The sequence below is a fragment of the Acomys minous genome (assembly GCF_964271855.1).
Source record: "Acomys minous genome assembly, chromosome: 20".
NCBI lineage: Eukaryota > Metazoa > Chordata > Mammalia > Rodentia > Muridae > Acomys > Acomys minous.
Window position 1 is genome coordinate 6,082,730 of NC_140502.1, and position 26,258 is coordinate 6,108,987.

General features: G+C 38.5%; 1 protein-coding gene across 1 annotated transcript; it reads left to right on the forward strand.

The window, feature by feature from the left end:
• Positions 1–543: 543 nt before the first annotated feature.
• On the forward strand, positions 544–26,258 carry LOC311590842 (vomeronasal type-2 receptor 116-like; the record flags this gene model as incomplete). The annotated part of the gene is made up of 6 exons (XM_084770110.1): positions 544–752; positions 18,127–18,418; positions 18,778–19,584; positions 20,151–20,378; positions 22,123–22,246; positions 25,327–26,258. The coding sequence occupies 6 exons, from the start codon at positions 544–546 to the stop codon at positions 26,256–26,258; spliced, it is 2,592 nt and encodes an 863-aa protein (XP_084626236.1).

A 26,258-nucleotide genomic window follows, 5' to 3' on the forward strand; every position in this document is an offset into this window, starting at 1 on the left:
GGTTTGGAAAAGAATAGTCCACCTTATTTTTCCCGTGTGTGCACGGCATGGGGACTTTCAGCTCTTCTCCCAATTCACCTACAGTGGCCACCTCTGAAGTAGAATGTTTTCATCAGCCAAAGTTGTGAAAAGTTTCTTACTTCAAACTCGGCCATAATTGCCCAACCAGATTCTTGATCCCTGAGCTCTTGCTGTCCATCCTCTTTGCTGAAATAATGGTGCCTGCACTCAGAGAAGAAGATTCAAAACATATTTTCCAACTTCTTTTTTAGCAGAACACAGGGCCTCAGATGCACAGCCTAAGGGAACAAAGAGTTTCAGAACTCTCCACGGAAGTGGATGAAGTGCCAGGAAGAACTTGGGGTGATTATCGTAACTGCTGCACTCATTTACAAAGTTGAAGCACACATGTTCACCAGCACTTGGGCTGAATAGATCCCTGGTGGGCATTGTTAGATCTTTATCTACCCAAACAAACACAGTTTTATAAAGATAACTGTAACATACCATTCTCATGGCTGGGCATGTACTTGTGTTGATAGCATGTTCTGGATTTTGACCTTTGGGCTGCTGTATATTTCCAATTTTGTTGGTGCCTTTACTGACAATGACTGCTATGTAACAATCAAGGATGGATTTTCCCATGAAGGAGATGTGACAGTTGGTGCATTTTTCCCTCTTCATACTTACTACACAAGCAAAAACATTCCTGTTATAAAAGAAACACAGTATTACCAGGATGTTTTTACACAGTAAGTATAGTTATTCATTGTAATGGTTCAGAATTCTTCTAACTTCAATGATATAAGAATTAAAATTGTTTTCCAGAGTCACTTTCCATTCTCAAATGTATTCAGCCATATTATCAAGTGTGTCCTCTTCAAACGAAACGTGATCATTTTGATGTTATTCATCCTGTTTTCCATACATGTTATTGGAACATCATGATCTTCATTTGTCATGCTTCTTATGCCAGATAATTTGAATATTTTCATGTTATTATTCCAGAGCATGGATAAGTTAGTTGTACTTCTGGGGCTTTGTTTAAGTCCAGTGTGATCTTGTGAGAACACAGGATGCCACTGAATCAAAAGTGTCCTAAGTGCCTAGAGTGTTGCTGTAGTGATTAATAGTAGGCTATGTTACATACAGCTGATTTCACAAGAGATTTATCACAACTAAATTTTGGGGACACGTTCTGCTTTACACATATAAATTTCTATCTATCTCATTTATTTGCATCTCAGTATTTCTTTGCTAATTCTTGTGTATTGTCAGAAAGATTTTAAAAGTGTTTATAGGTTTCATTGTTTTTACCTATTTATATGGATGCACACATTAAGATGCCTTTTATAGGAGAATGGACCATTAAGACTTATTTTAGCTCCTATGAAGTATGCAAGGTTAAAGAATAACATCAGAAAATTATGATTTCCTTAGAAAACTAATAACAAATGTTCCTGTGTGTCTCTTTATAGAGGAAATAAAGTGTGCTGGCCCAATACAGACATCCCATATCTCTGGGGATAAACTTAAAACTCCCTGAGAAAAAGCAATAGAACTTGGAAATATATTAACACATAAAAAATTGGTAGAAAGATAGTAGGAAAATATAGTTATGAAGGTGAATTGTACTCTGAGTGACATAACTGTGTATTTGTTAAAACTTTGGTGGGGCGTAAAGTGGAAATTCAGGAACTGTGGCAGAAGAAATATGTTCAGATGTAAAAGAAAATCAGATATTTGATGGTGACGACACATTTAAACTAATTGTTAGACTAAATACTATTTTGAAACTAACATAGTATAATTGCCCCAAAATCCACAATTTTATATGTAAACGCAATAACCTGTAATTCAGTGCAGTAATTCAAGGCAGATACAATTTCTTGAGGATCATATTTTATATAAAATAAGATCACAAACTTGTCTCATAGGCCTAGCAGAGTGGGGACTTTGGATGCTGGGTGGAGCCCCTTTTAGTTCATCATAGCTGATGTGTCAGTTTTTCTCCTTTTCCTTGCTCTTCACTCTCAGCAGCTCAGGCACCGATGTACATCTGTATTTTCTCTGTATCTCTGTACTTGCAATGTTTATTAGTACCTTGTGGCATCTTAGATGTGTTTATTCTCCTCTTCAGATTGAACTCATTCTATATTTCTCTGTAGAACTGTTTTTGCACACGTAAACTCTTTTAATATGTGTTTTCCATAAAAGCGTATTCTGCCTTCAGTTTTAATACATACATTTTCTGAGTCTTACAGCCTAAAATATGTTATGATTCTTCAGAGGTTAGAGTACATCTTTGTCTTTCCTTGAGAGCTTAAAGTTTCTGTCAAACAGTGACCTGTTATAGTAATTGGCTTGGTCTTTTAAGTTACTTGACATTTCTCAAGGCATCTTTCAATATCTTTTAAAATCTTTGAGTCTCTAGTGTTTTAACTATAATAGTACATGGAGAATTTCTTTTCTTGTGAGAGACTAAAATTTCCATGTTAGTCTTCTATCCTCAATTCTCAATGCTGTTAGTGTGGCCTTAGGCTAAGGGTTATATTTGCTTTATTGCATTTTCCTATCCACTATTGTTACAGTTTGGGTTTTCTTAAAAAACTCAAACTCTATTTTCATGTCCTGGAGCGATTTCCCTATTGAATTTTCTTTATAGTAGTGTTCTTCAAGTACTTTGACGATATTTATAGTCATTGTTTTGACTTCTTTGTTTTTAATGTCTTGCATGTCATTTACTAGGGGTTCAATCCCATGGGATTTGAAATTTTGGAGAAGACGTGTTACCTGGGTTTTTCATGTATTAAAAATTATCTTTTTATTAGTAGAAAGATTTCTGCATTGGGACTTTCAAAGTGGAAAAGAAGCTGATTCTGTCGGGTGAAGACATCATAGTGTGTTGCAGATACAGATTTATGTATCATATAAAAATTCAGAAACACTCAGAGTAAGTAGGAAGGGTTGATTCCATCAGTAGATATGATTTAAAGAATAGTCCACCTTATTTTTCCTGTGTGTGCACGGCATGGGGACTTTCAGCCCTTTTTCAATTCACCTACAGTGGCCACCTCTGAAGTAGAATGTTTTCATCAGCCAAAGTTGTGAAGAGTTTCTTACCTCAAACTCGGTCATAATTTCTCAACCAGAATGTTATCCCTGAGCTCTTGCTGTCCATCTTCTTTGCTGAAATAATGGTGCCTGTGCCCCGAGAAGAGGATTCAAAATATATTTTGAATCCATCTCTCCAGCCGTAATTTTTTATAAGATAAATGCAATCTGTAATGTAAATAGAGCATTCAAAAATATGTCTTCATATGCTGCCTTTTTTGCTGTTCTTCTTTTTTAATGTTTTAAGGCGAGGATTTACTGTGTAGCCCCATATGTCCTGGAACACACTGTGTAGAACAGTACGGATTCAAGTGCACAGAGACTTTACCTCCCTCTGCCTCCCCGGGTCTGGGATTAAAGCCTACATTTACCATATTAAGATTTATGTTACACATTAGAGCTCTGTATATGCATGGTGTGGGAGAATGTCTTGTCACATTTTTACACTTAGAAATTATGGAGACGTGAGCCTCTCTCAGATTCATAAGGGATTTCACTGAAAAGGGTTGTTGTCCACAGATGATATTGCCAGCACTGACAATAAGAGGGAAACCCAAAAATGCTTTGCCTCAGTACCATTTTTAAATACTCACACCTCAAACTCAATATAAAAATTGGGGAAAATTGGGGGTTCTCCTCTTCCTTAGGAATCATTGTGCAGAAGCATCTGAGGGTGACAGGAACATAAGCAGTGGCATCAGGGTTTGGATGGCTGTGAGTATGGTGGAGAGACTTCCAGGAGTCAGCTTTTAAAGAGCCAGCTCATTTTTATTTAAGGTGAACAAGGGCCATACAGACATTGGGGAATGTGTAGGGGTTTTTAGGGTTGACATACATTATTGTCTGGGGATGAGGCACTTTATCTTTGTGCTTCATTTGCTTAAAGAAGGAATTCCAAATGCTTTCCAGCCAGGTTCATATCAGGAGAGAGGAATTTGAAACTGTAATTTGGCCATAGACTAAATAACTGCCTTAGATATGGCAGAGGAGGGAGATATGGACCACTGGAGCCTGCATACTCAGAAGAAGAAGACAATAGACTTTCCATTGCTTCTGGTCTGAGGATGAGATATTTTGGGTTTGGGCATATTTCAACACACTGCTCCACCAGGCCAGCTCCTATGCTCTCCCCCCACCCCTCACACACACACTCATTCACTCACTCTTTTTAAAATTTATTTTATTAATTTATTCATATTACATCTAAATTTTTATCCCATCCCTTGTATCCTCCCATTCCTCCCTCCCTCCCATTTCCCCTTACTCCCCTCCCCTATGACTGTGACTGAGGAGGACCTCTTCCCTCTGTCTATGCTCATAGGGCATCAAGTCTCTTCTTGGTAGCCTGCTATCCTTCCTCTGAGTGGTCTAATATGGGGCACCAGAGTTCATGTGAAAGTCAGATGCCACCCTCCACTCAACTGTGAAGAATGTCCTGTCTATTGGGTAGATCTGGGTAGGGGTTCAAAGTTTACTGCATGTATTGTCCTTGGCTGGTGCCATAGTTTGAGCACGACCGCTGGGCCCAGATCTGCCCATCATATTGGTCTTCTTGCAGGTTTCTAGGACACTCTGGATCCTTCTATTTCCCCATTCTCCCATGCTTCTCTCATCAGAGACCTAATAGGATATCCTCCCCTCTGTCACACTTTCTTGGTAAGTGAAGACTATCATAGGACATGCCCCTTGGGCTAGTGTCCAGATAAATGTGAGTATATAACATTTGAGTCTTTCTGCTTCTGGGTTAACTCACCTATTATGATCATTTCTAATTCAATCCATTTGTCCACAAATTTCGGAAATTTCTTATTTTTAATAGCTGAGTAGCATTCCATAGCACACACTCACTCTTAAATGCCTAATTTATACCAGAGGAGAAAGTTATCTGAAGTTAAAATTATCTGAAGTCTCACAGCATTGGAAACTAATACCTCATTCACAACAATGGGTGTATGAAACTCCACTTGGGTGTATGTCACAAAAGAGGCCTTCAAATGGGAGGACCATCCTGATGGTGCCATTGGCCTTCTCAGACTTCTTATTGACTACAGGGCCACCACGCTGTTTGTGGAGAGATCTTAAAAACCCTAGATGTGGTTCGTGACAGTAACATGGATAAAGGACCTAGATAAAACATGCTCACAGGTGTCACCTCAACTTTAAGAGCAAGTGTTTATTATAATCTCCTGTACTTTGACTGGGGCTCAGATGAGCCTGTCTGGGTTGAACGATGGCCTTTAGAATAACAACTCCAACATATCTTCCCATTCTGAAGACCATGCCATACATCCATCTTTGCAATTAAAAAGATTCCTAGACGATATCATCTATTATAAGACCTATGGGCCAACAAGAAGACCTTCAAGAAGATCTGTCAAGCCCACCACCCCCACCCTCCTGAATGGCTTTTCCCATGTCTCTATTTTACCATCCAACATTCCACTATAGGCCATATATATATACAGATATTTTCTATCTCTCTCGACTCCGAATATTGTCATCTTTGCCTTTTCAGTTCTTTAATTAACAGGGTTGGGCCAGCCTCTAAATGAGAATATGGAGTCCTCCCCCATGATATTCCAGGAAGCAGTTGCTGCCACTGTGAATCCATATTTAGAAAAGAGGGTACACATTTGTGAGCATATGGATGATATCTCAGCCTGAGGAGATAAAAAACTTCACCCCATGACTTGAAATGCTACTTGTCCCCACTCTAACAAAAATATACTTCAAAATAGCCCTGAATAAGATACAACTCATCCTCTCCTCCAGCACCTTCTTGGGAATATAGAAACTTCTTTAACCTCAGTCCATCTTCATTAATTTCTTCTAACAACCTCAAATTCCAAATCTCAATACCTCTAAGTTTGTTTGGAAACCTCAACTGCGTCTCGCTGTGGTTGCCTAAACTGACAAAAACCCCTACAGTCTCTTGACCTCCTAAAGGGAAACAAAAATTCTTCTTCTCCTTGAACACTCACTTCCAAGGGAAAACATTGCTCCTTTGTCCCACTCTCCCCTCTGAATCCAGCTACATAAGCTGCCTCATTACGTCGATAAATGTGATGTCCTCCAAAAGAGTCTCCTGGGCCATTCATACCAATCATAGTCACCACAGGCTGCTCCCCTGGTCCCCAACTCCTCTGCATCTTGAGACTGTTTGGGTGCGACAAGAAGTCATGGTCAGGGGACTCACACCTCTTGTCAAAAATTGCTTAGTATCTTTATAGAAGGGAAACTTTCTTGCAAATTGAGTTTCCATGTTTTAATGAGAAGCGTCTCCGTTGAGGATGGGTGTGTCAGTGGTCAATGTCACATATGTACTGCTAGGGGTTGGGTTATGTGCTGAAGAAAGACTCCAAGGCAGTAAGTATGGCAAAACTGAGAGTGTTTTTATTCTAGCATGCTAGGGTCGCCTCTCTCCTCTAGAGGGCGACCCCGAAATGAGCATGCAGGCTCAATGTGTAGACAGTTGGAGGGATCTGTGATGACAGTATTGAGTCAGAGTGTACGAGGGGATTCAGGACTGGCTGTTTGGTCATTGGAGACTTTTGAGTCACTGAAGTTTTGGCTCTTATTCAGGAGTTGGCTTTTAATTTGATTGGGTGGGGCCAGCTGTGTTCTTTACCAAGGCCATGGAGTTATAAAAACATGATATCTGTTCATTTTGTTCTATAAGCTGGTTAGCTGCCCAAGAGCTGTTCATGAACTAGCCATAACTTGTGTTTTTTCCCCCAGAAATTGTTAGAAACTTGGCCTAGTTAGGCAGAGTGAAAACCTGAAGCCTGTCAAGGAATTGGTCTAGTCAAGCAATTGAGGTTTTTGGTGGGTTTGGAGTCCCTGGAGTCCCTGGGGTCCCTGGCGTCCCTGGGGTTAGGTTCCTTCATTCCCCCCTTTGAAGTTGTACCTAAATCAAATCCTTGATTTAGATTTCCTGGTGGGTACAGCAGAGTTGATGTAACCAGGATAAACAGGACTAAGGGCCCATTTGTCCTTCATGTTGGAGTGTTGTTTTGTTTTGTTTTGACATAGCGTTTCAGCCTATTAGGTGGGATAATGGGCGCCATAGTCTCTTCTGTAGTTTCTTTTTTTAAAAAAAAATTATTTATTTACTATTATGTATACAGTGCTCTGCCTGCATGTATACCTGCAGGCTAGAAGAGGGCATCCGATCTCACTATAGATGGTTGTGAGCCACCATGTGGTTGCTGGGAATTGAACTCAGGACCTCTGGGAGAACAGTCAGTGTTCAACCTCTGAGCCACCCCTCCAGCCCCTCTTCTGTAGTTTCTTCCAGCTGACATTAGGACCTTGTTATCAGGGGCCAAGTAAGGCCAAAAATGCAAGTCAAAGGGTGGGCAATGGGGCATGTATCAGAAGCATCTGCTTTGATGATCTAGTTGAGCGACATGGAGCAATCACATCGCCTGGACTGGTTAACATCAGCTTTTAGAAAGTCCAGAGCTTAGCAGCTTGTAGTCTTCAGGTTATATTTGGATTGAGTCTGTCAGCTAAGTGAACATCTTTTGGGACAAATATATACTAGGGACAGAATTAAATTATAATTTTTTTTTTTAGTAATTTGGGGAACGATCCAGAGGGTCCTGGAAAACTACAGGTGCTTCTGGGCTCTGGGGTCCTCTTCAGATTATGGCACCAGCCAAGGAAAATATAGACGGTAAACTTCGAACCCCTACCCAGTCTAGTCTATGGGCAGGACATTCTCCACCGTTAAGTGGAGAAGGAGATCTGACTTTCACACAAACTCTGGTGCCCCATATTGGACCATGTCCCTTGGATGCGGAGGCCTGGTGACACTCAGAGGAAGGGTAATAGGTCACCAAGAAGAGACTTGATACCCTATGAGCATATAGAGGGGGAGGAGGCCCCCCTCAGTCACAGTCATAAGGGAGGGGAGTAAGGGGGAGAAGTGGGAGGGAGGGAGGAATGGGAGGATACAAAGGATCTGCTAACAATTGAGATGTAATATGAATAAATTAATAAAAATAAAAAAAAGGGAAGTTAAAGAATCTTAAGACCAGGAAAAATTTGTATTTTTAGAATCAGGTATACTTATCTGGGGTTTATTTGATCTGTGGTAGGTGGACCCAGTTTTTAGAAAAAAGCAGTTAACAGGTGTCTTGAACACAGCAGCAGTAGAGTCATATCTTTGAGACCCAGTAATGAGAAACACAAGTCTATATTCAACCAAAGGGAAATGAAAATCTTGAGCTGGTGACTGAATAATAAGTGGTCAGTGTTTTACCAGCTTATCTGAACTTTATTGATTAATGTTAATATTTTATACAATTTAAAACATCTTATTTAGACCCTTTAGATAATTTAACTAATAATATTTACCAACCTTAACACATCTTTTTAGATCTTCTGTAGACGTTTTTCAGATTTTTATAACTTAAAATGTATATATTTAGATTTATGTAAACTTTATGGTTTTTTTCCTTAAATAAGAGACATATTACCTAATAGTTTTAACTAGCTGATGGATTTACTAATGAACTAGCAGCGGACTTATTTGTCTTCTCGCTGTCAAGCTCCCATTAGCTTGCTGTCAATGTGATCAGAGATCTGAGAAAGATAACCTAGATGAATTTAAGTATCAATTAAACTGAGAGAGATGACTGGTCAGTCTACTATCTAGACAGCTGTCTCACCCAAGCTCCTGTGGTTTCCATGGCACCATATGTTGAGGCAGTCTGGCCATCAGGTATAGAAGATGTGAGGCTCTTTCTGTGGAAGAACATGGGAGAGACTGACCTCACCTCATTTTTTTTTTCAATGTGAGACAATATCTCTTCAGGTAACTAGTTTGTCGACAGTTTTGGCTGGGCCTAGCAGTTAGCAATGCATTGGGGCCATCTTGCCCAGTGGTTAGCACACCAAAAAAACATTTTTGAGGTCATTTGTCATGGCCAAGTCTCCTGGGAGACCTTGGGGAGTTACTATTAGGATTTGGGAAGTCTGTGTTGTAACAAGTTTATATGTATTTAATGCCACATACAGCAGATCTCTGACAAGCTTGAGTGCCAACATATTTTATCCCAATCTTTGCCTGTTTTTAGCTATTTTGAAGGGTAAACAAGAATACCTGATTAATTTAGAAAATGCTCATGGTTGACTGCACTAGCACCTAATAAAACTATTAGTTTGATTGACCATCAGTTTGTATTTTATTTAGTTATCTTTACATTTGTAATCATTTATTTATTTATTTATTTATTTATTTATTTTTGTTTAATTTTGAAAACAAATAAAGGAAGCCAAATAAAGACCATCTTGGCAACCAGTCATGACTATAAGCACAGTTATGGATATTTTAAAGAATATAACCATGTATGAGGCAACCAACAATCTGCAAGTCTTAATTATATTTTAATAGTCTATAATACATAATAGCCACTAACTGAAGCTGCTTTAGCATCAAGATCCTTAAACAAAGAGACTAGGAACTTTCTTGACCTTTTCTTTTCATGGCATATCACTATAGAACACAACAGTTTTGTGTATGTTTTAGTTTAAAAATGGTTATTTTTAAATATTGTTAGTAAAACAGGAGGATATATATATATATATATATATATATATATATATATATATATATATAAAATCTTTAAATTTTTCTTAGTTTGAATAGAATTTATGAATTTGTAACTTTTATTTATTTATTTTTAAGTATGTCTTTATCAATTTTTAACCCTATTTTGTAGCAGTCTTGTAGTGTTAAGGACACTTTCGTCAAAGTGTTACAACCTGTTCTCAGGCTGGTGTTATATTATCAACTTTTAATAGTCATAGTGTAAGTTGTCATTAGGGCCAAGAAAGGATTGTAGGCCAAACTTGTTGTAGTTAATATTTACAGCATCATGATGGCCCTACATGAGCTAATTTTTCAGAAAGAAGGTCTACAGATTTTGGCATGTAGGGCATTTTCAGTCCTCAGGTGATAACTGGAAGGGCAAGAATCAAGATAAGCATATATATTTTTTTAGATTTGTTTTTAATTTGATAATAACAGACCAAAAGTTGTCCTGAGACAAAGGAAAGAGGTTGTTGGAACTTATTTCTAACTTCAGAAGCTGAGGTAAACTCTTTTTTTTTTCCATTACAAGATTACATTTAATATATTTGAAATATAAACTTCCATGTTTTTTGTTTAGGCTTTTATCTTTTTAAATTTTTAGTTAATTTATTCTTGTTACATCTCAATGGTTATCCCCTCCTTTGTATCCTCCCATTCCTCCCTCCCTCCCATTTCCCACTTACTCCCCTCTCCTATGACTGTGACTGAGGGGGACCTCCTCCCCCGGTATATGCTCATAGGGTATCAAGTCTCTTCTTGGTAACCTGTTATCCTTCCTCTGAGTGCCACCAGGTCTCCCCTTCCAGGGAGTCATATATGAGGCACCAGATTTCATGTGAAAGTCATACCTTGCTCTTCACTCAACTGTGGAGAATGTCCTGTCCATTGGCTAGATCTGGGTAGGGGTTTGAAGTTTATGGCCTCTATTGTCCTTGTCTGGTGCCTTAGTTTGAGTGGGATCCTGGACTCAAATCTGCCTATCATAATGTTCTTCTAGTAGGTTTCTAGGACCCTCTGGATCCTTCTACTTTGCTATTCTCCCATGCGTCTCTCACCCAGAGTCCTGAGGTAAACTCTTAATTGAGCTGAACTAATAGTTGCAATTTGTTAACATAAAGATTACATGCAAACATGTTATGACTAACTCAGAGTTGTATTTTTAAAGTTGGCTTACGCCATTTGTTTTTTAGAATGGCTCTAACCCTATATTATGAGCTTAAGTTCACTTTTTGTTACAGATGCTACAGATTTTTAACCATACCCAATAACCAATGATTTATAACCAAGATATACAGAATACTGTAAATTTAAACATTTAAAGCCAGTCAGAAACAAACACATAATAAAATAGACAACTCCCCCTCTCTAACTGTAGTTTCCAAGGAGGAGCACCTTGCTACCTGTGTGGTTCGCATATTTTAGCTTTTATTAATTTTATAGCAGCTAAAGAGGAGGACGAGGAGATTCCAAGCCTCAAGGGAAAAAAAAGATGAAGTTTGAATAGTTCCTTCCATCCCAGTCTTTTCCTCTTCATTTTAAAGAAAGAACTCTGGAGTTTTTTGCTGTTATGTGTTTGGTGACAGAGTCTTGTCAGGGCATTCCCAGATGGATTACAGACCACGTGATCTATTGGAATCTGATTAAAGGTAACATTTTAAGAGATGTTCTTCTGGTTTATATGAACCCAGCCAAAACGACCAGGGTCTGTATCTCTCTTGAAATGTTCTCTTAGTGTGGATTCTAAGTAGACCACATGGCTGTATACTGTCTCAGGATGTCCTTAGGAGGCTCTGTCATTGAACAGGTAGCTTTTTCAAGATGCGTAATAGAGCCAAACCCATCGGTATGATTGAATTTATATTATTTTCCCTGTGTTCAAAACATTTTTTCCTACAAATGTTTGTGTGTGTGTGTGTGTGTGTGTGTGTGTGTGTGTGTGTGTGTGTGTTTGGGATTGTAAAAGAATGCTTATCATACTTTTTTGCTTCAGTGACTTTAGGACAGATTAAAAGTCCTAAACTCTGGGAGAAAAAAGGAAAAAGAAAATATCAAATGTTCTATTTTACCAATAAAGACTCAGGAGCCAGATACTGGCATGAAAACTTACTAGCTCAGAGAGGCACAGAAAGTTCCCAGTTGACCTTTCTGTTTACATCCTGTCCAGAAGAAAAGGCCACAAAGACTCACAAACTCATCTGCCATCCCAGGAGAAAAAGGCAAAAAAAAGGTAAGGCCAAAGTCTTTTTAAAAAGTTTTTATTTTATTAATTTAATCATATTACATCTCAATGGTTATCCCATCCCTTGTATCCTCCCATTCCTCCCTCCCTCCCACTTCTCCCTTACTCCCCTCCCCTATGACTGTGACTGAGGGGGACCTCCTCCCCCTCTATGTGCTCATAGGGTATCAAGTCTCTTCTTGGTAGCCTGCTATCCTTCCTCTGAGTGCCACCAGGTCTCCCCATCCAGGGGACGTGGTCAAATATGAGTCACACGAGTTCATGTGAAAGTCATACCCCACTCTCCACTCAACTGTGGAGAATGTCCTGTCCATCGAAGGCCAAAGTCTTGCTAGCTAAAAGCTCAAAAGCCACCCCCCAAGACCAAGGAGGTGAAAAAGCTCAAGAGCTAGTGAGCTAAAAGCTAAAAGCCTAAAAGCTCCTTCTATGTCTACACCTTGTCTTAAATACCTTTCAACTCAAAGTCCCTCTTAGTTTTTAATCCCTGTCAGGTGGTTTTATTTCTTCATCCTCTCTACCTAGGACTAACTTTAACTCCTCTGTACAGAAAGGGCTTGGATTAAAGCTGTGTGTTAGGGCTCAACTGAACTGCATCAAACAAAAGACCTGTCTGTCTTTACAGTTCACAATCTCAGGGATCACACTGGCATCAAGTATCCTGCAACACAAAGGAATTAACTGGTGAAATAAATCTGATCTGCGGATGAAAGGGTAAAACATATGGGGTATGAACTCTATGCATCTTCATCAGGGAGCCTGGTACAGAGAGGAAGGAGTTGTGGCTCCATCATGCTGAATCTTATTCTGACTCAGTAACTTCTATAGAGGTGTTTCAGAAGGCAAGTGCAGAAATGAAAACCATCAGTCCTCCTCATTTCATGTCTTTCCTTTGAGTGGGAGCTTCTAAATTTAACTAGACTTTAACGCCAGAGCATGGGTGGGAAGAAACTTATTTGACTGTGAGCTGCCAGTGGACATTCAGCACAGGTCCCTGGACCCCAATCTCATGAGGTGGTGTGCAGAGGAAGATAAAGGCACAGTCATGTCCAGAGGATTTTTCACTGCATTTCTTTTTTTTTTGTCTTCCAGCTCTGGCTCTTTTAATCTTTATTTCTTCCAGGATGTTGATTTTCACCTAGACCAGCATGTCAGTCTTCAGGGGCAGGTGCCTGAGAATGAAGGTCCAGGCAATCCGAATAAGAGATAGAAAAGAGAGGCTCAGGAAATCTTGCAGAAGCCATTGAGGAAAGAGAAGATGCCCGCACCAAGGCCTTGAAAATATTTTTAAGAGAACCATAGAACGTTGTTTCCCCATTTTAAAGAAATAGATGCCTATAAATATACAAGAGGCCTCAGACCACCAAGTAAAGTAGACCAGGAAAGATAAAACGCCCACCACATAATTATCAAATTTCTAAATATACAGAACAAAAAATTTGCAAGAGGCCAAGAAAAAGACCAAGTAACACATAATGCCAAACTTATCAGAACCACACCCAACTTTTCAGCATAGACCATAAAAGCCAGAAAAGCCTAGGCAGATGTTTTCCAAACCTGGAGAGTCCACAGATGCCAGTCCTGTCTACTGTACCCAGCAAAAAATTTTAATAACCATAGATGGAGAGAACAAGATATTTCACACCAAGAATAAATTTAAATAGTACCTACCCACAAATACAGCCATACAGAAGATACTAGAAGGAAAACTCCAACCGAAGAAGATCATAATCCTTTTTATTGTTGTTTCACCTGAATTTTGTTCATTTTGCTCATCCATCTTTTTCTTAGGGGACTCTGTTTATTTTGAGGTCATCCTTTCATTACCATTTCACAATATACAGTCCATTCATTGCCATCATCTCCTGGTGTCTAGGAAGCAGATCCCTGATGAGAATAGCTTTCCTTAGTATATTAGGTGAAGGCATACACTGTGATGCCTGTAAATTATTATGTATTTTTTTCAGAACTGAAAAGGATTTCTCACACACTCTAGTGTTTTCAGAGCAGGGTAAGCAGTGGGTGAACACACTACTCTAGACACAGGGATGGATCACAAGGCACCTCTACTCAAAGACTAACCCAAGATGAAAGAAAAGAGTAGAAGTGGAGTTCAAGCCTCAGAATATAAAGAAGGGAACATGATTTTTTTGTCTGAAATTAAGTAAATGAGGAGGACATCAGGACCATTGGTTTTTCCCAAAGCGTGAAATAAGCTGATTCTGTTGGGTGAAGACCTCATACTGTTTTGCAGATACAGATTTATGTATCAGAAAATTGCTGAAACACTCATAGTCAATAGGAAGAGTTAATTCCCCTGATTGACTTTGGATTGGAAAAGCATGTTCCACTTATTTTTCCTGTGTATGCATGGCATGGGTACTTTCAGCCTTTTCCCCAATCACCTACCATGGCAACCTCTGATGTGGCTTGTTTTCATCAGCCAAAGTTGTGAAGTTTCTTACTTCAAACTCTGCCAAAATAGCCCAACCAGAATGTTGATCCCCGAGCTCTTGTTGTCCATCTTCTTTGCTGAAATAATGGTGCTTGTGCCTAGAGAAGAATATTCAAAATATATTTTCCTACTTGTTTTTAAGCAGAACACAGGGCCTCAGATGCAGAGCCTAAGGGAACAAAGAGTTTCAGAACTCTCCATGGAAGTGGAGGAAGTGCCAGGAAGAACTTGGGGTGATTATCATAACTGCTGCACTCATTAACAAAGTTGAGGCACACATGTTCACAAGCACTTGGGCTGAGTATATTCCTGGTGGGCATTGTTAGATCTGTATCTACCCAAACAAACACAGTTTTATAAAGATAACTGTAACGCACCCTCTCATGGCTGGGCATATACTGGTGTTGATAGGATGTCCTGGATTTTGACCTTTGCGCTGCTATATGTTCCCAATTTTCTTGGTGCCTTTACTGACAATGACTGCTATGTAACAGTCAAGGATGGATTTTCCCGTGAAGGAGATGTGACAGTTGGTGCATTTTTCCCTCTTCATACTTATTACACAAGCAAAAACGTTCTTGTTATGACAGCAACACACTATTTCCATGATGTTCTTATACAGTAAGTAGAATTATTCATTGTAATGGTTCAGAATTCTTCTAACTTCAATGATATAAAAATTAAAACTGTTTTCCACAGTCACTTTCCATTCTCTAGTATAGTCGGGTATATTATCAAATGTGTCCTCTTTCAAAGGAAAAGTGATCATTTTTATGTTATTCATTTTGTTTCTATACATATTATTGGAACATCATGATCTTCATTTTTCATGCTTGTAGTGCCAGATAATTTGAATATTTTCATGTTATTATTTCAGAGCATGGAGAATTTAGTGTTACTTCTGGGGCTTTCTTCAAGTCCTATGTGATCTTGTCAGAAGACAGGATGCCCTTGAATCAAAAGTCTCCTATGTGCCCAGAATGGTGCTAAAGTGAAGAATAGTAGCTATGTTTCATACAGCTGATTTCACAAGATGTCTATCACCATTAAATTTTGGGGACACGTTCTTCTTTACATATATATTTTTCTATCTCATTTATTTGCATCTCAGTATTTCTTTGCTAATCCTTGTGCATTGTCAGAGAGATTTTCTAAATGTTTATATGTTTCATTGTGTTTCCTTGTGTATATAGATGCACACATTAATATGCCTTTTATAGGAGAATGGACCCTTAAGATTTATTTTAGCTTCTCTGAAATATGCAAAGTTAAGGAATAACATCAGGAAATTATTATTTCCGTAGAAAAGAACATTAATAACAAATATTCAAGTGTGTCTCTTTATAGAGGAAATAAAGTGTGCTGGTCCAATACAGACATCCCCTATGTCTAGGGATAAATTAAAAACTCCCTGAGATAAAGCAGTTGAACTTGGAAATATATTAACACATGAAAAATTGGTATAAAGATAGTAGGAAAATATAGTTATGAAGGTGAATTGTACTCTGAGTGACATAACTGTGTATTTGTTAAAACTTTGGTGGGGTGTAAAGTGAAAATTCAGGAACTGTGGTGGAAGAAATATGTTCAGATGTAAAAGAATCCAATATTTGTTGGTGATGAAACATTTAAACTAATTGTTAGACTAAATACTATTTTGAAACTAACATAGTATAAATGCCCGAAAATCCAAACTTTTATTGTAAATGCAATAACCTGTATTTCAGTGCAGTAACTCAAGGCAGATTGTTTCTGGAGGATATTTTTTTCTTTCAATAAGATCACAAACTTGTCATATAGGCCGAACAGAGTGGGGACTTTGGAAGGTGGGTGGAGCCCCTTTTAGTTCATCATTGCTGATGTGTCAATTACTCTCCTTTTCCTTGCTCTTTACTCTCAGCAGTGCAGGCACCAATGTACATCTGTATTTTCTCTATATCAAGCAACAAGCCCATATGTGGAAAGATCACACTTTCAGTTTCCCATGAGCGATGAATGTCTTTCTTGTTTTTGATGAATGAAAGGATTGTATTCTATAAGTATTATTCCACATTTTATATAGCCAAAAATAAAATCTAAGTAGTTCATGGAAGGAAAACAATGTTTTTACTATGACAGATTAACAATCTCTTAATCCCAAACATTTTTCTGAACATACACAAACAAATTTGTGCTATATTTTTTTTCTGGAATAAAAATATATTACCTCTCAACTTGATATTTTGGCCCTGTTTCAGTTCCTGTACTTACTTCTTTCAGTGATTGATCTCCTCAGTTTGTTTTTTATCCCCATGGTATTTCATCACAGCAATTGTAACCATAATAAAAACACCAAACAAACTCTTTCTTCCCAAGTTCTCTCTCTATGCCAAACACCTCCTTTCAGGACTATGAGATGCAGACAAGAAATATAAGGCATCCAGCTGAGTAACAGCTTGATGTCTCCATGTTTAGTAATTCAAGGTTGTAGCATCCAGAGTAATAGATTCTTACCACCAAGTTCTGCAGGATCCAACCTTGTCCCATTCTGATATATATTCTAGCGAATGAATATGAAAGATATATATATGATATTTGACATTCTTAATGTGACTCAGATGGTTATTCTAAATGTATACAAGTTCACAAAGATGTCCAGACTCGACTCCACATCTGGTCAGTTTTGGAGCCTGGTGTTTTTGATTTGAGAATTCTTTGTAATAGATTTTTTAAATGTAAAATCTTTGTATTGCTAGTCTCTGCATTCCTGTTTTAGTCTTTGTAGCCAGTCACACTGCTCCTAAATGTTCTGTATTTCTTGATTTCACTCTGCTCGGTGCAATTGCATCCTTACTTATTAGCTTTAAATTATGACATGTGTAGCATCTATTGTTTTGTTTTCTTTCATGTGAAGTTTCTAGACAAATTCATTAAAGTAAAAGAAGCACAACCTCTGAGTGTGCAAATTGAAAGCCTCAGTAGCCTCTAGGAAAACGGGTATAGAGGAGGGAAGGAAACATCGCAATGTTCTTTTAGCCATCGTGCAAGCCAGATATGTCACACCACCAGTTACTCTATGGGAAAAAGTTTTAAAAAAGGAATATGAGAGCACAATGAATCAGCGATGCAAACAAGTAATGAGGAAAAAAACCCAACCCAAACCATAATAAATAGCAATGTGATTAAAAGTTCAGAACGTAGCAAAAAAATTCTATATTTAAAGATTTCTATTCTTTTCAAGTATGTATAATGTAGAATTAATTTCTTTCTCTATAGCTCTTTCCTAAATATAACTTCATGGTGGTTCAATAAAATCCTGGAAAAGTCTTTGTATGAAATATTTTTATATCCACCTGAAGAACAATTTAATGCATATAACTTCAGGGAAACTGTTTTCTGAACAGCACACTTGACACTAAAATGAAATGCGATTGTGTAGGTGTCTTTTAGCATCCTAAAGAGTGCATGTCCTTTCCTCACCATGTTATTATTAGACAGATGAAGAGTTGCCTACCAGCTGAGTGCAGGGGCCGAGACTGTAATACATTAGTGTTATTATTCTAGATCTTACCCGATCCTATCTACTTAAAATATTCATGCTAATTCAAGTCACTCATGATATGATGTTAAAGTAATTATATTACAGGAACATTGGCATTTGAATTATAATAGCCATTTCACCAGATATTAAGGTTTATGTTCTTTGTCTTCCTCCTGTATACTTTTATGAAATCTGTGCAGGTATAAATTGAAGAACTACCGTTTTGTTCTGGCCTTGGTGTTTGCCATTGAGGAGGTCAACAGAAACCCTCATCTTCTACCCAACACAACTCTGGGCTTTGATCTCTACAATGCTACACCTTATGAAATGAGTACCCTTATTCCTCCCATTTATTGGCTTACCAGGACAAGGAAACCCATGTTTAATTACAACTGTGTAAGGAAGAGAATGTCACCTGCTGCACTCACAGGAACATCAATGACCATATCTGCACGGATAGGGAATCTGTTACAACTTTACAAAGTACCTCAGGTGAGGACTCGGGTGTGGAAAATAGGAATCAAGTATCCTTTATTTTTGGACAATATTGGCTGTCTTAAAATGTTAAATAGGGACAATTGTAGAAAACAACTATCAAAGGAAAGTCTGAAGTACTTGATGGATCCACATTTACAGTACTTGAAAGAGAAAGGAAGGAAAAGTAGATGAGACCAGCTAGTCACTGAAACTGAATACATGTCAGTAATTTCATTTTGGAAAATTCTATATTGTGTTTTATTTTTAAAATATGACAAAATATCTTAATCCTGACTGTTGACACTTGTTTATTCAGAACTGATATTGTGTTTGATGCCAATGCTCTTCCTCTGGTTTCCATTTTTTTCCTACAGCTCACTTTTGGGCCATTTGATCCTGCCTTAAACAACCCAGATCAGTTTAAATTCCTCTATCAGATGGCCCCCAAAGACACTTCTCTGCCACTTGCTATAGCTTCTTTGATGTTTCATTTCAACTGGTCCTGGGTTGGTGTGATCCTCCCAGATGACCACAGAGGGACTCTGTTTCTCTCAGGGTTGGGAGAAGCTATGGAGAGTAAGGACATCTGCATAGCCTTTTTGAAAATGATCCCTGGCACCTGGAATTCATTTTCCAGTGCAATATGGAAAAATCTGGTGAATATTCAGGGATCAACGGCAAATGTAATAGTTATTTATGGGGACGTTGCTTCTTTACAAGGTCTAATGCGACACATTTTGCAACTGTTAGTGACATGGAAAGTCTGGATCTTGAACTTTGAGTGGGATGTTGATGAAGATTCTGATTATTTCATGATAGAGTCGTTTCATGGGAGTCTCATGTTTTCACACCACCATAAAGAGATGGTTGACTTCACAAATTTTGTTCAAACAGTTAATCCCTACAAATACCCAGAAGACATTTATCTTCCTAAGTTTTGGCATTTGTTCTTCAAGTGTTCATTTTCTGAGGTTGATTGTCAACTTTTGGAGAACTGCCAACCCAATGCTTCTTTGGAGTTACTGCCCAGACACCTTTTTGACACAACCATGAGTGAAGAGGGTTATAATATATATAATGCTGTGTATGCTGTGGCCTACAGTCTCCATGAGATGAATCTTCAACAAGTAGAGATACAACCAAATTCTAAAGGAGAAGGAATGGAATTTTCCCCCTGGCAGGTAATATCTTTTCTCATGTATTGTAATATCAGCAATATGATATCTTATTATATAGCTTTTTATTCTCTAAGTCATTCATTTTGGGCATCATAGCTTTTAGAATCTCTTGCCAATAAGCAAGGATGTACTCTTCAGAACAGAGGCAGGAGCAGTAGATACTTAAGGGTAAATATGTTTCTGGGCACTACTGCAGGGTTATGGAGGATCACTTTAAAGTTAACATAACACTTCAGGACCCTCATGTTGAGAGTGGAAGGGCTAAATATATTCCAAATGTTTCTGAGATTCGTTAGTTTTCCAAGAATTTTGAATCAGCTGAATCCAGACAACTTGCGGTCTTAATGACTTAGCTGTGTTTATTTCAATGATTTATCTTGAATAGAATGTGATTTTCAAATTTTAATGCATTATAATACAAGAATCTTTCATTTAATCAGCCTCACGGATTCCTGTTTTAGAGAAGGTATTCGTTATAATGGGCTAAAAACATTAGATTCTTTGTATTATTTAAAAACATTTTTATTACTCCCGTTGTACCTAAAACTCCGTTCCTACATCTCTTTCAGTTCCTTCCTTTCCTCAAGAAAACCCTAGTCAACAATCACATGAGAGGTCACATAGTAATGGACGAGAGGAGAAACTTAGAATCACAGTATGACATCCTCAACTTTTGGGATTTCCCAAAGGGTCTTGGATTAAATGTGAAAGTAGGAACTTTTTCTCCAGGTTCTCCCCTTGGACAACAGCTCTCTTTATCTGAGCAGATGATTCAATGGCCTACAAGGTTTACAGAGGTATGTAGAGGCTTTCCGCTATACTTTGAATGTTCATAAAAACAAGGAACAATTTTCAGGATGTAATGATCTTTGGACACTCATTCAGTACCAGCCAATATTCAGCTACAGATAAATTCTTCACTCAAAACAGACAACACACACCATTAACATCTTATTCTCTGGTTGATGAATGGAAAAATTTATTTTCACATTTTATTGATAATCACATATTTCTTTTGTTTTGTTTTAAAAATTTACTTAATTATTCACTTTATATCTCTATTGTAGCTGCTAATTCCTCTCTTTATTTCCCTCCCCTCTGTTCTTCCATCATCTCCCAATCTCCCTCCTCTGCCCCTCAGATAAAGTAAATCACACCCTAGAGATCTGTTACAACACTTAGCAGGACTCTATCCATCCTGTTATGCAGTGTCCTAGTGAGAAAGCTGCATCACAGTGAAGTGATTGAAAGGCATCCAACTGAGAACTTATCAGATACAGCCCTGGTCCCATTTGTCGGGGACTCACATGGAGTCTAAGCTTCCTATGCGTATATAAGTATAGAAAGTTTAGGCCTAGTCCATGCCTTGTCCTTGGTTGTTTCTTCGGTCTCCTTTAGCCCCTCTGGGTCCAGATTATTTGTGGCCATTGGTCTTCTTGTAGAGTTCTTTTCCCTTCTGGACTGTTCAGTCTCACACCACTCTTTGACAATACTCCCTTTGCTCTGCCTAATGTTTGGCTGTGAGTCTTGGTTTCTTTTTCCGTCTATTGCTAGTCAGATCCTCTCAGTGTCAGCCATGCTAGGTTTCTGTATGCAATCACAGAAGAGCATTGTCAATAGTGTCATGGGTTCTCTCTCTACCAAGGAGTGGTTCTTAGGTGGTCTAGGCATTACCCTGAACACATGCTTTTTATGCATTGAGTGTCTGTTATGTTATTGTCGCTGATACAAAACAATGATTTTTTTTATTTACAAATCCTAAGAAATGTCAGAGAAATGTAAGTTTAGATTTTTTATTTTGTCAGCCTCTAAAAAGTTAGGATGGCATGACAGATGTGTTTGTTCGTGTGTGTGTGTGTGTGTGTGTGTGTGTGTGTGTGTGTGTGTGTGTTATATTTGCTTTTCTAATTTGTGTAAATATTCAACAAAAGCCACGCACAGGTGAATAGGTTTGCCTGGCTGACACTGTGACCATGCTCTCTAAGATGGTAATAAAAACGTTTCAGGAGCCAGAGGAGGTGATGATGTCATGTTCATAGAGCAGAATCAGAGGTCAAAGAAATGTGTTTGTTTACCATCTATCTACTTTCCATTATTTCTGTGAGAGCAAACAATGAAAAACTGAATCCATTTTGTGATTTTTCTCTTCTTATAAATGTTTCTATATGCCCAATGATTTATTTCCATGATGAATCCAAGACCTGTGAAGTAGTCAATCAACATTCTTAACTTCATTAATATAAAAGCTCTGCCTGGTTCCCAGTAAGTATGGAGACAGATTGAATTTGAAGTCATACATTGATGTTCTAGAACACTAGTTTAGCCACCTATTTTTAACAGTGGCTTCAAGTATTGAACTAACATTTAAACATGTGTGTTATGTAAGCCCGAAAGCTGCTAAAATTAGCAATACCAAAAAATTATTTTACTTGTAAGTGTAAGCATTTCCAAACCTACATTCAATTATACTCAGAAATACTCCATTTACTCAGATTTTTCACAAAAGTCCAAACACTTGTTAACAGCTTTCATTTCTCTTAGATTCCTCAGTCGGTGTGCAGTGAGAGCTGTAGGGTTGGGTTCCGGAAAACTGCCCAGGAAGGCAAGGCTGCCTGCTGCTTTGATTGCACTCCTTGTGCAGACAACGAGATTTCCAATGAGACAGGTAATTACAGGAATACTGACAACTTTCTAACCCATCTACAGGAGTCAGCGATAGCTAAGAAAATGGAATGAGACTGGAAAGAATTAGGATTTACTGTGTTGTTGCATTGCAGCCATTGATCCCTGAAGAGATCCACCTTATCCATGAATGACAGACTGCTTCATTTCACCATGAGCACAGTATGTTGAGCACCATTTTTTTTTTTGTATTTTCAAAGCATGCTCGTCACATGTAGGGTTCACTTAAAGTTTGGAATTCTCACATCTTGTTCATGATTTCTCCCAATCAATGATTTTCTTTCTTTCTTTCTTTCTTTCTTTCTTTCTTTCTTTCTTTCTTTCTTTCTTTCTTTCTCTCTCTCTTTCTTTCTTTGTTTAATACAGCATTTGATTGGAGAGTTTGTTTGATATCTTCAGTACATGTATTTTATATCTTTCCTGATTAACTTTCTTTTGTTTACCAGAAAATATATTATTCAAGAATATAATTTGTTCTTTTTAAGTCTTTCCCTTTTTTGTTTTTGTTTTTCTAAAATTCATTTATTTATTAATTCATTCATATTTGATCTCAATTGTTATCCCTTCCCTTCTATCCTCCCATTCCTCCCTCCATCCAGCTTTCACCTTACTCCCCTCCCCTATGACTGTGACTGAGGGGGACCTTCTCCCTCTGTATATGCTCAAAGCTTATAAAGTCTTTTCTTGGTAGCCTGCTATCCTTCTCCTGAGTGCCATCGGTCCTCCCCATCAAGGGGACCTGGTCAAATGCGGGGCCCCAGAGTTCGTGTGAATTTCAGTCCCAACTCTTCACTCATCTTAGAGAGTGACCTGTCCTTTGGCTAGATTTGGGGAGAGGTTCCATATTTACTGCACGTATTGTCCTTGGTTGGTTCCATATCTGTGCAGAACCCCTGGGTCCAGATCTGCCCACCATAATGTTCTACCTGTAGGTTTCTAGGACCCCCTGGTCCTTCTATTTCCCCATTCTCCCATACTTCTCTCATCTAGAGTCCCATAAGTATGTCCTCACTTCTATCCCACTTTACTGGTAGGTTCAGACTTTCATGGGACATGTCCCTTGGACTAGTGTCTAGTTTAAGTGAGTATATATCATTTGAGTCTTTCAGTTTGTGGGTGAACTCACTCATTATGATCATTTCTAGTTCAATCTATTTGTCCACAATTTTTAGGAATTCCTTGTTTTTTTATTAGTTTTTTTATTTTTTATTGAAAATAAAATCATTCATATTACATCTCATTTGCTATCCGATCCATGCATCCTCCCATTCCTCTCTCCCTCTCGCTTTCACCCCATTCCCCTTCCCTATGACTGTGATTGAGGGGGACCTCACCCCCCTGAATATGATGCTTCTTGGTAGTGTGCTATCCTTCTCCTGAGTGTCATCGGGCCTCCCCATGAGGGAACATGGGCAAATATGGGGCACCAGAGATCATGTGAATGTCAGTCCGCAGTCTTTACTTAACTGTGGAGAATGTCCTGTCCATTGGCTAGATCTGGGTAGGGGTTTGATGTTGACTGCAGGTATTGTCCTTGGTTGGTGCCATAGATTGAGTAGAACCCCTGGGCCCAAGTCCACCCATCATAGTGTTCTTCTTGTAGGTTTCTAGGACCCTCTGGTTCCATCTATTTCCCTATCTCCTATATTTCTCTCACTTAGAGTCCCAATAGGATGGTCTTACCTCTATCCCATTTTCCTTGTAATTGAAGACTTTCATGAGACACTTCCCTGGGATAGTGTCCAGTTATAAGTGAGTATATACCATTTGACTCTTTCTGCTTCTGGGTTGACTCATTATGATCATTCCTAGTTCAATCTATTTGTCCACAAATTTCAAGTATTCCTTGTTTTTAATAGCTGGGTAGTATTCCACAATGTAAATGTACCACCGTTTCTTTATTCATTCTTCTACTGAGGGACACATAGGCTGTTTCCATGTTCTGGCTCTTATGAATAAGGCCGCTATGAACATGGTTGAGCATATGTCCTTGTTGTGTGCTGGAGCATCCTCTGGGTATCTTCCGAGGAATGGAATAGCTGGGTCTTGAGGATACCCTATTTCCTATTTTCTGAGATATCATCAGATAGATTTCCAAAGTGGTTGTACTAGTTTGCATTCCCACCAGCAATGAAGGAGTGTTCCTCTTTCTCCACATCCTCACCAACATATGGTATCACTTGAATTTGTAATCTTAGCCCTTCTGATGGGTGTAAGATGGTATCTCAGACTCAATTTGATTTCCATTTTTCAGTTGACTAAAGACGTTGTCTCTCCTTTTTTTTGAACACAGACTTTTATCACACTATATAATCGGAATCAATTTTCCCCTCCCCCTGTCTCCCTAATCCTCCCCACATCCTCTCTGACCCATATCGACTCCTTATCTATCTTTCATTAGAAAATAACAGGAAAACAGGCCCAAGAAGGAAATGTTAAGAGTAGAACATTTGGGTATTCTTTTTTAATACCTAGAAACATTTCAAGAATTCTCTCCCTATAAGTTAAAACATGGTATATCTATATGTACCAATAAACTATGAGTGAATGACTTAAAATTCAAAGATATAATGGCATTTATTATTTCAATATCATTCATAGTATGAACCAAAATAGTGTACACAAAGGAGTTTATGGAAATAAGGGAATATGTGACCCTATGCATAGAACACCATATACGAAATGAGTTTCAAATATTATTGTCTATATTGTAATACATACACAAATATATATGTACAGAATCTCATGATTTTAAAAAGGTAATGTTTGAGTGAAGTCATGTTTTTACTGTATTATCCTGTAAATTTATGATTTTTAAATTAGATGCAAATTCAGGGGAAGGATCCAAAGATAAGGAAAAAAACATTGGGTTGCTTCCATTTTTGTTAACATAGATAATGAAGGCTGCATAGATTTGAAATTATTCACAGACTGTTGAAATTTTCAGAAACAATAAAAGAAAGGCGAGTCAAAAAGTATTTCAATAAGCTAAGGCTGTGTAACAACTTATAGCGAAGGACAAATCCTGAGGATTGATTCACAGTCACCTTCCTTTCTGAACAGATATGGATCAGTGTGTCAAGTGTCCAGAAAGTCACTATGCAAACTTGGAGAACAACCACTGCCTCCAGAAATCTGTGAGCTTTTTGGCCTTTGATGACCCCTTAGGTATGGCTCTCACCATCACAGCGCTGTGTTTCTCTGTTCTCACAGCTATGGTTCTTGCAGTCTTTGTAAAGCACAGAGACACACCCATTGTCAAGGCCAATAATCGGGCTCTCAGCTACACCCTGTTATTGACACTCATTGTCTGTTTCCTCAGTTCTTTGCTCTTCATTGGAAAGCCCAACACAGGCTCGTGCATCCTGCAGGAGACAGCATTTGGAATTTTGTTCACTGTGGCTCTCTCCACAGTGTTGGCTAAAGCTATTACAGTGGTTATTGCATTCAGGGTCACTGTTCCAGCTAGAATGGTGAGGTGGCTAATGGTATCAAGGGCCCCTAATTTTATCATTCCTGTGTGCACTCTGATTGAACTTGTTCTCTGTGGGATCTGGCTGCTTACCTCTCCACCATTCATTGATCAAGATGCTCATGCTGAACATGGCCACATCATCCTTCTGTGCAACAAAGGTTCAGCAGTTGCCTTCCACTCTGTTCTGGGGTACCTGTGCTTCTTGGCACTTGGAAGCTACACCATGGCCTTCTTGTCCAGGAATCTGCCTGATACATTCAATGAAGCCAAATTTCTGTCATTCAGCATGCAGGTATTCTTCTGTGTCTGGGTCACCTTCCTCCCTGTCTACCACAGCACAAAGGGGAAGGTCATGGTGGCCATGGAAGTTTTCTCTATCTTGGCTTCCAGTTCAGCACTCCTTGGCTTGATTTTTGTCCCCAAGTGCTACATTATTTTGTTAAGGCCAGAGAAGAACTCCTGTGTTGACATCAGGCATAAAATCCACTCAAGAAGAAATAGTCATTTAAAATTTAGTTAA